The 15,821-nt window shown below is 34.2% G+C and overlaps 1 protein-coding gene and 2 long non-coding RNA genes across 10 annotated transcripts in view; 1 reads left to right on the top strand and 2 right to left on the bottom strand.

Moving 5' to 3' along the window:
- Positions 1–5,148: 5,148 nt before the first annotated feature.
- LOC149269887 (uncharacterized) lies at positions 5,149–8,760 on the bottom strand. Of its 6 annotated transcripts, none has more exons than XR_016269133.1 (4): positions 7,418–8,760; positions 6,553–7,293; positions 6,104–6,446; positions 5,152–5,899 (listed from the first exon to the last, which is right to left on the bottom strand). It is a non-coding gene; the product is annotated as an uncharacterized LOC149269887 (long non-coding RNA). The 6 variants fall into 6 exon arrangements; XR_016269135.1 differs by having other exon boundaries at positions 5,153–5,899; positions 6,618–7,293; XR_016269137.1 differs by having other exon boundaries at positions 5,155–5,899; positions 6,104–7,293; positions 7,418–7,615; positions 7,646–8,760.
- Positions 8,761–13,285: 4,525 nt separating this feature from the next.
- LOC149269886 (uncharacterized) lies at positions 13,286–13,703 on the bottom strand. The gene is made up of 2 exons (XR_016268862.1): positions 13,565–13,703; positions 13,286–13,489 (listed from the first exon to the last, which is right to left on the bottom strand). It is a non-coding gene; the product is annotated as an uncharacterized LOC149269886 (long non-coding RNA).
- Positions 13,704–13,743: 40 nt separating this feature from the next.
- The window catches only part of DIP-zeta (Dpr-interacting protein zeta), a 32,476-nt gene continuing 30,398 nt past the window's right edge, over positions 13,744–15,821 (top strand). For all 3 annotated transcript variants that reach the window (XM_089463340.1, XM_089463339.1, XM_089463338.1), the window contains exon 1: positions 13,744–14,071. In XM_089463340.1, coding sequence (XP_089319466.1) covers positions 13,744–14,071 — 328 coding nt within the window. The remainder of the gene's footprint in view (positions 14,072–15,821) is intronic.

The raw sequence follows: 15,821 nt of genomic DNA, 5'->3' as shown, positions 1-15,821 counted from the left end.
CCAAATTTGAAGCTTCTAGCTATTATACTTTAGGAGATATAAACTTTTGCGGTTTGCCACGCCCCCTGTGGGCGGACATATATCTGACAAAACTTTTTGGTCTTGGGTGATCAGTCCGAGTATATATACAAAATTTGAGGTCTCTGCCATCAATAGTGTCCAAAATATAGGAGAATTTAAAAAATCACTATATCTTCAGGTCCGATTTGCCACGCCCCCAACGGGCGTAGACTTATAATTTATCTTCAGACTTTATAGAATTATACCATTAGCTGACGTGCAAAATTTCAGCATTCTAGGTTTACAACTTTAGGAGATACAGTTTTATCCGATTTGCCACGCCCCCAATGGGCGTAGATATATCCGCCATAGCTCGTGATCTTGGGTGGTCAACGCGGACCTACATACCAAGTTTCAGCTTTCTAGCTCTTCAACAAACATGATTTCTGGTATATCGGAAAATGCATTTTCCGATTTGCCACGCCCCTAGTGGGCGGATCGGGAAAATTTTAACACTTTATAAATCGGAGATATGCACGAGTATGTGTTCCAAATTTCAAGTCTCTAGCTTCAATAGCGCCGAAATAGATTGCGTTCATACGGACAGACGGACAGACGGACGGACGGACAGACGGACAGACGGACAGACGGACGGACAGCAAGACGGACATTGCACAAAACCAATATACTGATTCACTTTCGTGAATGAGTATAATTAAACAACCTTTTTTTTTTGCTGCTCTTAGCTAGCTGAAAATAATTTTTGTATTATTAAATTTAGTTGTTATGCGAGGAGTATATTAAATTTACTTCACACTTGGCTAAACACACACGCACACACATGCTCACACATATTATATGCGGTACATTTGACCACACACACACTCACACGCACACACAGAGTGCATCAAATGAAATTCGTATAATGAAATTAATTAACTTGCTTAATTAAATATATAATATGCAGCGTTGCAGAATCACACAAGCTTGTTTTGATTTTGTTTTCGTATAAGTTTTTTTTTTAATTTTTTTTTTTATTTTTGATTTCATTTAATTAAGCCAAAAAACGCATTGCCTTAGTGTTAACAGACCAGCGCAGCGCAGCGCAGTGGCATGTCAACTTGTTGCAAGCTGGTTTGGGCTCGGGTGCTCGAAGCTAGCCGAGCTCAAACACAACTCAAACCTCTCGGCCTGTCGCTGGCGCTCAACATTGCGGAAGTCATTTACGTGCCATGTTAATGGCAAGGGCATGTTTTTTGGTCGGCGCCCTGTTGTTGGGCTGTGGGCGCCCATGTTACGGCTGGGAGCTCTGTTAACATTTTTGTCGCGTGTTTTGCGGTCTGTTGTTGCGGTTGTGGTTGCACGCAGACAGCGAGCCGACAGCCCGACTGGCCGACTGTAGACTGCCGACTGGCATGATGCCGGCTATCACAACAACAACAACAGCAACAACGATAACAAACAGCTTCCTGCACGACGATGGCTGTGTGCCAGCCGAGGCGACTTCGTGTTTGGCGTTCGGCTTTTGGGCTGTTATCATTCGTTTGCCATGGCGGTGGGTTACTTTTTTTGCTCGCGTTCTTCTTTTTTTCGTTTTTTGTTTATTTCATTCGTCGGCTATTCTTTTTGCCGTTGGCTTTGCTTATGCCTGTTTCTTCTAATAGCTGTTGTTGTTGTCGGTGCTGCTGCTGGTGCTGGTGCTGCTTCTGCTTCTGCTGGTAGCCAGCCGGCTCTATGTGCTGCGTGGTGTGTGTGTGCGTACGGCTTACGGCGTACGGCGTCCGTTGACGAATCAGTTTCGCTACGGATTCTGCACGAAGCGGACGCGTCGAGTAGTCAGTCGCATAGTTGCCACTCGAAGGATCCTCTAACTAAATGTCGTCTTTCGAAAACAGACGGTGACTTTTTTGAGTGCATTTTCGAAATATGCGTGAAGATGTGTTGTGCAAGTGTTAAGTGTTCGATGGAAGTGAAGAAACTTTTGTGAACTGAAGTTGGTTAATCGAAAACTATTTAAGAAGGTTTAAAATTCTGGAATAAGAACTAATTTGATTTTATAGCCCACAGAAATTAAATTAACAGAGCTAATTTAATTTATTTTTATCAGTTTAATTTATGTATTTATTTATTTTTAAAATGTTAAGCTAGAGTAGATTGAAAAATAATAAATTAATTCATGAATTAATATTATCAATATATTTTTGAATATGTAGAGGTAGAATGAGATTTTGACTTGGGCAATTTATAAAAAAAAAGTAACTGATTCGAGTGCTTTATACGTAGGGCAGACAACACAGAAAACCGATCGTTTCTCAGAATTCTCCAAGCAAAAAAAATATTAATAAATAAATAAAAAAAAAAAATATTTTTGTATAGATATTTATAAGCACCGAATTATAATTTCTAATAGATATTTTTTTTTTTTTTTTTTTTTAATAATTTTCAATGAAAATATTTGAAAGTTATATATGAAATGATGAAATGAAATATAATTAAATAATTTTTTTAATTATTTAGCAAGTTATTCATATCAAATTTATTAGCTTATTTTAATATATTTATTTATATTAATATTTTAAATGGAAGCTTAACGCTTTATTTAGCTCTCTGGATTTAATTCAATGCAATGGCCAAAGTCTTCAGTTAATTTAAAGTTTGGCATTAAATTCACTTTCTTCAACACTTGAATGTAACTAGTTCTTTGCCTATGTTAAGCACTTAACATAAGCAAACAATTAACCTTTCTCTCTCAGCTAATGCACATTTCATGCAATAAAAGCAAACAAGAGCAATCACAACAGCAACAACAATAACAACAAAAACAATAGGAACCACACTCATGTCATCAGAGAACTTCACAGCTTGAATGCCAAAAACTTGAGAGAAACTTATGAGCGTGTTACTAAATGAATAAACCAAAGTTAAATGGGGGCTTGACTTGAAGCACAGAAGTAGAGACAGAGCGAGCGAGCGAGCGAGCAAGTGACAAAGACAGCTCAGAGAGAGGGACAGAAAGAGAGCGAGAGTGGCATAGAGTTTGAGATTGAATTCGTAGTTGGAGTTGCTGCAACAGCAACGAGCAAAAACACTAACGAAAACAGCAAAGCAAATATAAACAAAGAATTTAGCTTAAAAATACATTAACCCAACGCAAGCACACGCATACACAGAGAGAGGCAGAGAGGGAGAGTATAGAATCACACACACATACACACACAGACATAGAGAGTAGCAGTCTGCAGGAAACAGTTTGAAAACTGCATACGTAATGTTTCTATCGCGCTCTTCCTCTCTTCGTTTCTCTTGAGCGTCCACTGCAGGCGTGCGTATACTACTGTATTTGTGTGTGGGTGTGTGTGCGAGTGTCTGTGTGTGCGTGCGACTGCAGGCATCAATGCAGATCAATAGCAGCTGGCGTTGCTGAAAAAAAAAAAAGAAAAAGTTTTGCTTTTTTTTGTATTCAGCCAGCGTCATTGCAGCTTATTGTTTTCTCTTTGGTGTTTGGACTTTTGTGTGCTGCTCTTTGGTTTTTTTTTTTTTTTTTTTTTTGCGTCTCTTTTGTTTATCGTTTGGCGTAACAAATTTACAAATTGTACAGAGCAAAGCAAACAAATTGCAAAAATATGATGCCATTGGCTGACAGTCCCATTCCCATTCCCAATGCCCATTGCCATTGATGATGATGATGGGGCGACGCTGGATATTCAGCTGTGACAGTCGAAGCAGAAGAGAGAGAGAGAGAGGTAGAGAGAGAGAAAGTGAGATTGGCCTTTTAAATTGTCACAACGCACAGCGACAAATTGTGAGGCACAACTGAAAAGTTATTGAGCACAATAACTGTATTTGTGTTTTGTATATCTGTCAATCTGTGTGTGCATGTGTATCTGTGTTTATCTAGCTTTATCTTTGATTGAGCTCCTTTTTGAAACCAACAAGCAAATTGACTGCAATTTGTCTGACACGTTGTCTATGCTGGCTTTTTCTTGATCACTTTCAAATTGAGTTCGATAAATTTAAAGTGGGTCTAAAAATATAAACAGTTGGATTTAAGTGCGAGGAACACTATGACACGCCTAATTAATTATTCAACTTTAGTTTATTTAAATAAGAAAATGAATACTATTTTATCAATTTATAAAAATATAAATTAAATGCTATATTTATTTGTCTTAAATAAAATTTTCAAAGCACTTACTGATAGCATTATACGAAGCATAACTTACATATATTTTGTGATCCTCAATGTTTCTTCGCTTTTAGTGTCTTTTTCTCTTATTTCCTTTGTCTTTATGTTTCGATATAATAATATTTTACTTTAACCTTAATTATTATTATTAATCTCTTTTTCAACTCTTTTATTTATTTTCAACTGTTTTTCTCTTTTACACATTTTCTTTTAAATCTTCGAAATCGAGAGTTATTTTATTTTATTGTTTTATTTATTTCTTTGTCATATATGGAGAAATAGGAAATTTAATAAGTTAGTTTGAATTTTACCACTTTTTTTTAAATTTTTTTGTCTGTCATATATGTAGCAAATTCAATAAGTCCGTTTGAAGTTTACCACCTTTTTTTTTAAATTTATTATTATATTAATTCGATGAATTCTTTAAATTATTATTTATTAGAAATTACACTATATTAAATTCTTACGCTTTTCTTTTTGCAATGATGAAATACAAAGTCAGTCTGCATTAGATTATTTATCATAGCTACTCTATAAACAGTAAATGAGAGCAGAGGGTTTATCGTGTAGCTGTCTGCAGTTAATTTACCAGGGATGTTGAAACATTTTCGAGGGATACTACATATTTTGTATACTTCTCTGATTTATCCTTAGCTGCCGATCTTTTATTTGTCTTTCTTTCTTTTCATTTTGTCTATGTGTCTTTATCAATTACTCCTTGTCTACATATGACACTCTCTCTATTTCTCTTTGACATTCTTTCTCTGAATCTGTCTTTGACTCTTTTGTAAGATTCTATCTTCTCTATTTCTATTTCTGTCGATTTCTATTTATGACTCTGTTGGTCTTTTACTCCCTCTGCATTTCTCATTTATCTCAACTCAAAATATATTAAGGCGAGCTTATAATCCTTCTCAAATTATTTATTTTAATTTAATAATAATTAGCATTAGGTATGCAGCTACTGTTCTAGGCTTATACCAAGCCTTCTTAATTCCCTCTTAAGCTTTCAATGTTTTCTCACCTCTAGGCACTTTTGTTATTATAAACACGCATAAAAATAGCAAGTTTGTTGCGACACCTACAAAAAGTTCAAGTTCCGCTTGCGTCATATTAAAGTGGAACCCACTTCAGCAAATGTTAATTTGTTTGGTTGGCGACTTTTCATTGTAAACATGGCAGGGCAACAATGGGGCCAGTTTTAAACCCCCGACTTCTAGTGCTGCCGCAACGCCAGCTCCCCACTCTGCCCCTCCACCGCTTTAACAGCTGCCATTACCCGCAGCAAATGTCGCAGCGTCGAAAGCCAAAAGCTGTCAGCATTTAGCGACTGTAGCTTAGGCCACAAAACAAAACTCACAAAAAAAAAAAAAAAAAAAAAACAAGTAAAGAGAAAAGCAAATATATATAAAGGCCTGAGGGCGAATACACTTGGGCTGTTGATTTGGCACGCCCACAATGGCTAAGCGAGAGGACCAGAGCTGCCCCAGCTGCTGCAGCGGCTTATTTTTATTATTACTTTTATTATATTTTTATACTGTTTACAATTTAAACAATATTCTGTTTGTTTTCTGTGAAGCTCCACAAAAATATCCATGACAATCTGTGCGATGCGAATGCCATAAAAGTCATTCAACTTGGCTTGGGCGACTCTCCCTCCTTCGGTCGTCTGTTGCCACTTTCTCATGTGCGTCACATATGTTTTTAATTAGGCTACAGAAAGGAGAGAGAGAAAGCAATAGATGGAGCAGAGGACGGAGAAGAATAAGGAGCAATGCTAAAATTAAAACGTGTGCCTCGAATGCCTAACTAATAGCTAAAGGCTGCCAATGCGGCATTCGTTTCTTGCTGTTTGCACTCGGATCCGACTTTTTCGGGTAAACTGAATTTGCCAACTGGGCAAACGCTGAAACTGACCTGCCTCCCGTTACATTTCTGACCCAGCACCTGCCTCAGCCACAAATTGTCCCTCAGCATTTTGGCGCTAATTGGTCACATGTCTGACTTTGTCCAGGCCACAGCATCGAATGGGAGCACGAGGAACGAGTACGAGCGGCAGCAGCTCGTTTATTTTACTTCCATTTCCATTTCCATTTCCATTTGAGTTTGGGTTCGGTTTAGGCATTGATTTGATTGTGCTTTGGATTTCTGATGAGTTTGTCTAAACTACATGGACTGAGTCCAGCTGAGCTTTGATAGGAATCTATTACAATAGCATGATAATTGAATCAATTACTTCTATTGCTTATGTTTTCATCGACTGAAAGTGTAGAAAAAAAGAAAAAAAAAAGTGAGAAGTGAGAAATCAAATGAAAATTTACACATTTGTGGAAATTTAAATTGCTGTCAGGTAGAAAATACTCAACAATTTAATTAAAATAGTGTAGAAAAATTGATAGAGAATTAAAATCACAATTTTAGTTATTTTTACCAGAAATTATTTAACAACTAGCTGGCCCGGCAAACGTTGCATTGCCCTCTATATTATTTCTAGGTAAAAAATTGTTGAAAGCTATGTTGTTCAGGCTGGGATACACTGATAAATTTATTAATCGGATTTTCATTCAAGCACCTTGTTGTAAACGACATTCTTCGTTTTTTGGTCGGGTGCAAGAACAAATAATGCGGATCGTTTGCCAACACGTGAGCATGCCACGTACAATTGACCATGAGAAAAACACACATTTTCTAGATTGAGGCCACAAATAGTCAAAGATTGGCCCTGTGACTTGTTGATCGTCATGGCGAAGGCAAGACGAAGCGGGAATTGAATTCGTTTAAATTCAAAGGGCATATCTGTTGAGCTCATCGGAATCCTAGGAATAAGAACTTCCTCATCTTTAAATTTTCCTTTGAGTATCAACGCGTGAATCACATTGCTCATCAGTTTTCTTATCACCAAACGCGTTCCATTGCACAGTTTTGGTTGGTTTAAATTTCTAAGCATGCAAATCATGGAGAATTGCTCTTTTCATAGCTGTGTTAATTTCTTGACGCCGGTCAAGTTGTTCTTCCATATTGCCCATGAAGTATATTTGCAAGAATTTTTGCTGTGCATCTTCAATAGGTTGCAATGATCCAATGCGATGGCAAATCTGGCCTTGAATCTTTAAATTCAAAGCCATAGTTATAGTTATATTTACAAACACTATTTACAGAAATCTAACAAACTACATTATTCAAAATTTTTTTTTGGCAGTCATAGAAAATAAAATTTTTAACGTAAATTACCTTAAATATCCGTCTCCAATATTTTCCGCCCCAAATTATGTCATTTGGAAACAGGCATTGTATTTTTGAGTGTTCGCTAGAAAATGTCGTGATTCTAGTGTTTCGCCATAAAGCAGGGAACGCAATGGCTATGGTGACCGCTAATGGCAATGTCACTTTACCACTAAGGCAGCACAAACCGGGCGTTTCACCAACAAACTTCAATGCGCCACAATGCTAGCAAACAACGTCCATTGGACCAATGCAAACTAAACGATTCAAGCTGTAATCAATGGTGCAATCATATCGAAACGCTGCTCGATTCAAATCAATCCTTGAACCATTTCTTATTGCCATTTCACGGGCTGCCTCTCTTTGAGAAGCACGAATCAAGGCCCTTCTTCCCTGGGTACTAACGCGGAGCCTTTCTCGGGCGATTTCTCGCTCTTCGTCAGATAATTGACTCGCGCTATTCCGTTGCCTAATTGCATTATGGGTCCGCCGGGAAAGATTAGATCTTCTAGGACGCGGCATTTTTATTAATAGTAATACTGCCCTCGCACAAAACCATATAAAACAATCGAGAAATATAAATATAAATAATTTACACAAATTTATGTTTGAGACAAACAAATACCTGAACTTTCGAGATATTTAGCTTTTGTAAAAGTCCAAAAATACAATTTTTAATAATTAACTTTTTTTTTTTAATTTCGAATTTTGAATTTTGAATTTTTTATTTATTTTTGATTGTTAGGTTTTAATCTTTTGATTTTTTTTTTTAATTTTTGCAGATTTTTGATTTGAAATATTTAGAAAGTTTAAAAGTCCGAAAATATAAAAAGCCAAAAATACACTTTTTAATAATTACCTTTTTTTTTTTTTAATTTCGAATTTTAAATTTTTTATTTATTTTTTGAACAGTCAGGTTTTAATCTTTTGATTTTTTGCAGATTTTTGATTTGAAATATTTTTCCTTTTGATTTGAAATTTTTTTTTTTTTTTTTTTTTTTTTTTTTTTTTTTTTTTTTTTTGAATAGTCAGGTCTGCTCGAGGTCAGGAGACCGTAGACTGACTGACTACATTTGTTTATTTACTTCTACACTATTGTCAAAACTGTCACTGTTACCAAGCCTACTGGGTATAAAAAAAATTTGAACATTTGGGGAAAAAACCGCGTTTTTCAAGTATTCGGCAAATTTTTTCAGTATTTTTAAGACCCTATACTAAACTCGTTGCGGAGACAAATCCAACAAATCAAAAACCATGAAAATTGGTTCAGCCCAAATCAAGTTATAAGCAGTCTTCACTTTTACACAACTTTCTTTTATATATATAGATTAAAAATAAAAAGGTCGATAAAATTTAATTGACTTGGCTTGTGTTGAAATAATCTTTAGGCAACATTTTTAGGCACTCAAGTGTATAAACAAATCAATGCAAATATCCATTTTTATTTATTTTTTTTAAGCTGAGCCTTACATTTCTACTGCATAATATTTATTGGTCACGAATTTGACTTCCTTTTTTTTTTTTTTTTTAATTTGACTTCCTGAATGCGAATTTATTTTATGTAGCATACTTTGCAGAGCATTTTGATTTTTAGCCATTTTGCTAATTTTCTTTTAAATAACTTCGCACCTTTAATTTGTAATTTTTAAAAAATTGATAGCAAATATTCAGTCAAAAAAAATTAAACTATTTTTAGATTTTAAAATTTTGCATACATTTTGTAAATTATTGTCAAATTTAAGAATTTTTAATTTTTAAAAAAGTAAATTTATTTTGTGGAATAATTTTGTTTATTATTGGACATATTTATTTAAAGTAAAATTATAAATGTGCCTTTATTTATAGAAGAATTTTGTTTCTGGTAGGATATATTTATTTAAAGTGAAATGTGATATTCTTTAGAACTGTAAACATTTAAAGGAATACTTTACCAAAAATGGCAAATAAAAAACCGGTATAATTTGCAAAATTATTATTATTTTTACCAATAACGTGTTCAATGACTTTAACACAATTTTTTAATTTTTTATTGTATTTATATTTATTTATTTCAGTCTGCTAATCAGTTTAGTAAGTTTATTTCCTTGTCTAGTCTTCAAATAAACTGTAAATTCCAGTGCTTCTAAAGTGATTGTAATAAAATTTTGCTAAACATTCCTAAAAGTGAAGTCAATTTATTAGACTTTAATGTATTACAATAACAAGCTTCTCCACAAAAAAAAAAAAAAAAAAAAAAAAAAAAAAAAAAAATTGCATAGGACTTCAAAACAAATTAAATTTATGCCAACAGAAAAACTTTCTTAGATACACATTACCTATTGCATATTTGAAAATTTTATAGATCAATGGAAATTCTGAAAATGTTGTTTTGGGCTCAAATGTTTTCCAATCAGCTGCAGGAGTTGATGTTTGCTCTTGCTGCTGCAACAACAACTAACCCACTTTTCAACTGCTGTTTTTCTAGTGTTTTTCATGGTTTTCTTCCTCTTTCCCTGTGACGTTACATACCAGCAAATCCTAATAACAAGTTTCCCATTTGTTTAGCCTAGTAAAAAAAAAAACAACAAAAAAGGAGTAGAAATTGCTTAATTCTCGAGTTTTCCATATGACTTTGGCGCCCATAAATTTGCTTTCAATGCACTGCTCTGGCTTACACCGCACCACATTCGCTCTGCCGCCCCACATTCGCTCTGCCGCCCCACCCCGCCCCCATCTCTCGCTCTCTGTACACTGTCAATTGTTTGCTGTCTCGGAACTTGTGCGTTCTGAGTTTCCCTTCCGGGGCTAACCTCACAGATGCCACGCAGATTTGACTGGGAATTCAATAAAGTTTGGCAAAATATTATGCCCGACTAAGCCGCCATATTCTGGTTGCCACGCCCTCTTTTTGCAATCGCTGTTTGTACGTGCCGCACAAAAGTTTTCAGCCATTTGGCAAACGGGGAAGAGTTTGTGTATGTGTGTGTGTGTGTGTGTGAGGGAGAGAGAGAGAGAGTTGGGAAACCCTTTCGCCGGAATAAAACTCAAAAAGTCATAAAGATTTGCCTTCGCGTTTGTTAGCAACGGCTGCAGCGCCCTCTGGCGGCCAATTGATATATGGTCTGGTTTATCTGAGCGCAAGGTGTGCGACTTTCTCTTATAAACTTACTGATAAAAATGCCGCCGTTCAAGTTTGCGGATAAGCGGTAAAGCAGTCGCAACTAGTTTTCGCCAGGAAAATTGGAGCAGCAGCAGATTTTGTAGGAATATGGGAAGCTGTTTATATGCTGAAATGGAAATTGGAATGTGGGAATATTTGAGGATATTCATTTGTATACTTGTAAAATATAATAAGCATGGATCTGAATATGAAAATATAGCTAGGTATAACATAATTGGAGTGTAGAATTTAGAGAGGTCTTTTGCTATTAGATTTTAAAATAAAATATTAAAATGTTTGCGTGGTCATCCATGACTGAAAATGTTTAGAAATGTATAGATTAAATATTTAAAAAAATATCAGCTATTTATTATTAACTCTCAGATGATACTGAGCTAATATTAATTTTAAATCAGTTATTTGTGGATTCGAAAGCAAAAAATTTAACTAATGTAATCCGTAGTATGGCAACTGATACAGAAAAAGAAATAATTTTTAGATATGAAACAATAAAAATTGTATTTTGTTTATTTTATAAAAATTATTTTTAGATGTGAATCAATAAGAAATTTTTGTTTATTTTTAAAATTTATGTAAAGTATGGGATTTTTTAAAGCTAATTATTTTACTCGCGTTATTCACTTATATTTTATTTTACGAAAACATAAAATAAGTACATAATATTCACAAAATATATATCAGTTTTATATAATATAATAATATATAATATTCATTATATATTATTATATTACCTTTAATTTTAATTTTTATTTATATTATTTTCTTATTTTTATTTATTTATGTATTTTTTATTATTATATTATATTTTTTATAGCCTGAACCCATTGTTTATACTTAAATTTCTAAAAATAGTAGAGCTGTAAACTTTTCCTCAAAAAATAGTAATTTCAGTTTAGTAGAAATTAGTTAAAAATTTAGATTTTTCTTTATATTCTACACAATTTTTCAGTTTATATTTAGTAGTAATAAACCATCCTAGTTCCCATTTCTGGTTTCTCTACATTTTGCATACACATATGCTAGGCATGAGTATTTGCGCATCATACAACTCGTTAGTTTCAAATTTGGGACAAAAACTTGCTATGCTTGTAACAGGTGCACTGACTGAAGATAGAGAAATAAATAGTCAGAGGATAGATAAGGGAGGAGAAGCAATTGTGTAGCTCTCTGCTCTCAGTTCTCATATGTGCAAAACGTCAGGCAATTAATTTAAAAGCTGCTTTCATTTATGTTTATCTTAGGTTTTCAGTGGCTTTCGGTTAACTTTGACAACCTACTCAGTTATGCAAGTTCTGCAGCTGCATAACTTTATCTATCTGTATACATATACATATGTATATTTAAATATATATATATATATATGAGTCATTTTATGTGTTGTGCGTGTTGTTGGCGATCTGCTCAAATTTCAAGTAGAAAAAAGGAAGAAAAAACAAGAAATATAGAAAAACTTTGTCTAGAGCATCCATACTTTTTTATGGCTTTTAAGCGTGTCGCTTATGACGAGAGTGGGCGAGAGACAGGAAGAAATAGAGAAGAGGAGGAGAAAGGAGGGAGGGTCCACAGCTTGTGGAACACGCTAAAAGCGTACGAAAAGTTTTTCCCTTATGATTCGCTTATGAAATTAAGCAATTTTCTAGCAGCCACTCCCCCAGCCACGCCCCTCTTCACACGCATGATGACATTTTGGCATAGACAAAAACAGATTTACCAACAACAGAAACAGCAGCAGCAACAACAACAACGAGCAAATTTATGTACTTTTTATGAGTTTCGCAAAGTGTTTGTAATTAAATTAATAAATTCAGCAACTTTTTTCGTTTTAATATGTCTGCAAATTAAAATTTAATTGTTCAGTTATATTTGAATTTTTTTTTTTAATGCGTCAGTTTTGGTTATTCTCTTAAATGTTTAATTTTTGACGTGTGACAGCGTGTGATAAGTGGATTAGGCTAAACAGATTAGTTGAGTAAAGAGAATTTAGTAATGTAACATTTATAAACTGAAAAGGTGAAGCATAAATTACATATATTCTCATATAGAAGCTAATTGTCAGTAGTAGATTATATATAAATTTATTATTTATTTAATTTAATTTATTTATAAATATAAAACTAAATTTTCCTTTTTTGTTTCTTTTTTTGTTTTCTTTTTTATGTGAAAGGCTTTGCTTCAATTTAATCTTAATTATTTATGCGGCTCTGTTGTTAATTACTCTGCTGTGTCATTCCAATTTAATTAATATTCCAATGAAACTAAATAATCGCACTATAGTTAAATATCGATAGGTTATTGTAGTGCTATTTACTCTATGCCTATATTTATTTTATTATTATTTTTTTATTTCACATAAAAAACTAAATGTAAGAAATTTTAAATTTATAAATCGTCTTTTGCTATATTATTTATAAATTTACTGTGTATAACACTTAAAAATGTATTTAAATATTTTATTTAATATTAATTTTTTATACATATAATTTTTCTTTTAATTTTTGTTTGTTTAGATTTTATATCTATTAAAATGCTTAATTAAAAATAAAGTTTTAATTATTTAATTTTAATTCAATATAATATAAACCTTGACAACTTGTTAAAATGGAAAATCGGAGTATAATGTTTGCTTTTAAATACATGTGACAAGCAAGAATTTTGAGTAAATACAAAAGTTTGTAAGTTGCTCAAAATGATCGAAATAAATTAATTTGCAAAGCATATTATTTAAATAGATTTATCATTTATGTTCAAGTTATTTAGATTCACTTCGTTTATAATATTTTCAAAATTATATTTAATACGGAAAATTTTGAAAAACTGTTTTGAAATGTAAAAATTCGATTGAATCGCCTATTTCAGACCGTAAAAATATCCCAATTCAGATGAGTCCCAGAAACAATTTATTTAAAATTCGACAAACAAACCTAAGTGAAGGAGAATAGCAGAATTAATTTGAAAATTGCAAATTAAATAAATAATAGCGAAAAGGCTAAACATACAGAAGTATTCCAATTGGAGCCCGCTGATCAATTTGATAAATTATAGAGTGGAGCTTAAGTTGGACTGGGATAGAGCATCAGGCTGCGGGGGGCTGGCGTGAAGAGATGCACTTAAGCCAGGCCACGAGGCCAACGTCGGTGCTCCTGGCTGAGAGTAGAGGCAAGAATACAGCAAGCTGATGTTGCTACCGTCCTGGCATCTAATTGGAGCCCTGCTAGTGCTGACGGCAACAGCGGGGGACTCCACCAACAAGATCATCCTGCCGCAGATACTCACCGACAGCAGCGGCAGCAGCAGCAGCAACGGAGGAGGCGCCTCCAGCACCAGCAGCAGCAGCACCAACACCAAACATCTCACCGGCAGCAAAACGCCGTCTGCCGCACTTGCTCCCGGTGGCGGATCGAAAACCACGACAGGCACCGCAGGCAATGGCAACATCATCCTCGGCAGTAATGGTATAATTGTGGCCGGCGGTATGCCCAATGCGCCAGCATCGAATTTAAATAGTAAGTAGAAGTAATAACACTTTGTCTCAAGAGTTTTTCGATTGACTTTTTATGATCTGATGAATCTGAAAGGATTGCCTTGGATTGCTTTGTTGAGAGCTACCTGATAGACCTGAAAATACAAAGTGATTGCTTGCATAGAGAAAAAAAATAAAAATAAAAGCTTAAGGCTTTCATTAATACTCCTTTTATTTGCATTAATTCAATAGTGAGAATGCTAAATAATATTATTATATAATATAAATTTTAAATAAAATTATTTTTAAAGCCATTTCATTTCTTTTATGTTGCAGAATTTCTCTATTGAAATAGAAAACATATTGTAAACGCTTTCGAAATATTAACTAATAATACAGAACAGAAAAAAAGTAAGTGCTAAGAAAAAAGAAGAGAAAAAGTCAAGATTCTAAATCAAAGTGTATGAAGAAAAGAGAAGGTACATGAAACGATAGGGAAGTGAAGAGATAAGCGGAAGAAAAGAAAAAGAGAGCGGAGAGTATAGAGCAGAGAGGAGAGAAAAGGAGAAAGGGAAGAATGAAAAATTGAGTTTCCCTCTCTACCAAGAAAGTACAAGATTCATTTTGAGGCCCATTTACATAATTTATAAGCGTTGAGTATTTGTTTTTCCTTATTTTTTATAATTATTTGAAATAAATAAATATAATATAAATGTTTCATATATTTTTGGAAAATAAAATTGGGGGGTTTTTCTGTTTATTGATTAAAAAAAAAAAATAAAAAGTTTTAAATTTTTTTCAAATAATTGCATATTTTTAGCTAAGATATTTAATCGTTTCTCAAGTAGTTATTAAAATTTTATTTAATTTAATGAATATAAAAAAAAAAAAAAAAACTTGATAGAATCAATTTCAAAGAATTTTTAACTAAGATTTAATTTCTGAAATAATCATTTAAATTTAATTTAATTTCTTTGACACAATAACAAATTTGATTCAAGTATAGTATAGTATAAGTATTTATTAATAATAAATTTTAATTAAAATCAACCATCAATTTATGTAGTTAAATATGCTGAATAGTTACTTAGAATTTAAATTGTAAACCAATGTCGATCTCATAGGAACTTTCACTAGCCCAAGCAGGGTATTTATTAGTCGTTGCTTATGGCCTTTTGGGCGCATCATTTCCTGTGATATTGTAATTTGGTGTACAGTGTAATATTGCGTACTTATCTTGGTTATCTTTATGCCAGTTACGCCCGCCGGGCAGACATCAGGGTCTGATGGCATCAATAACACTCGGCTTGTAGGCGACGGTCCTCCGGCAATCATATTTGCACACACTGACAGCGTAGCCAGATAGATAGACACAGATATACGGGTGTACGAGCAGTGAGCAGCGCGCAGCGAGCAGCGAGCAGCGGGCAGCGGGCAGCGGGAAGGGGGATTAATTCCAGCCGCGGGTCATAAGTGATACACGGCTATATGCCAAAAATTGAAAGCTAGCAGCTGCACAGATATGCGGCGTGAAAAAAGGAAATCGGTGACAGCGCCCCGAGCCCCAGAAACAGAGACAGTAACAGCGAGAGAGTGAATGAGAGAGAGGGGGGGGGGGGGGGGGGGGGACACAGAGTGTGAGGGAGAAAGGGAGATAGATGAAGTTATGGCAAGGTAGCAGGCATCACTTCACACAACCAAACACACACACACCCACACACACATTCATATACATGCCGGCTGTCACTGTTCTCAGGTGCAGTTGGAACAGCAACAATACGCAAATGTCGCTT

Source organism: Drosophila arizonae, chromosome 3 (assembly GCF_054131065.1).
Source record: "Drosophila arizonae isolate 15081-1271.41 chromosome 3, UAZ_ARI_1.0, whole genome shotgun sequence".
NCBI lineage: Eukaryota > Metazoa > Arthropoda > Insecta > Diptera > Drosophilidae > Drosophila > Drosophila arizonae.
This window is presented reverse-complemented; position numbering and strand designations above follow the sequence as displayed.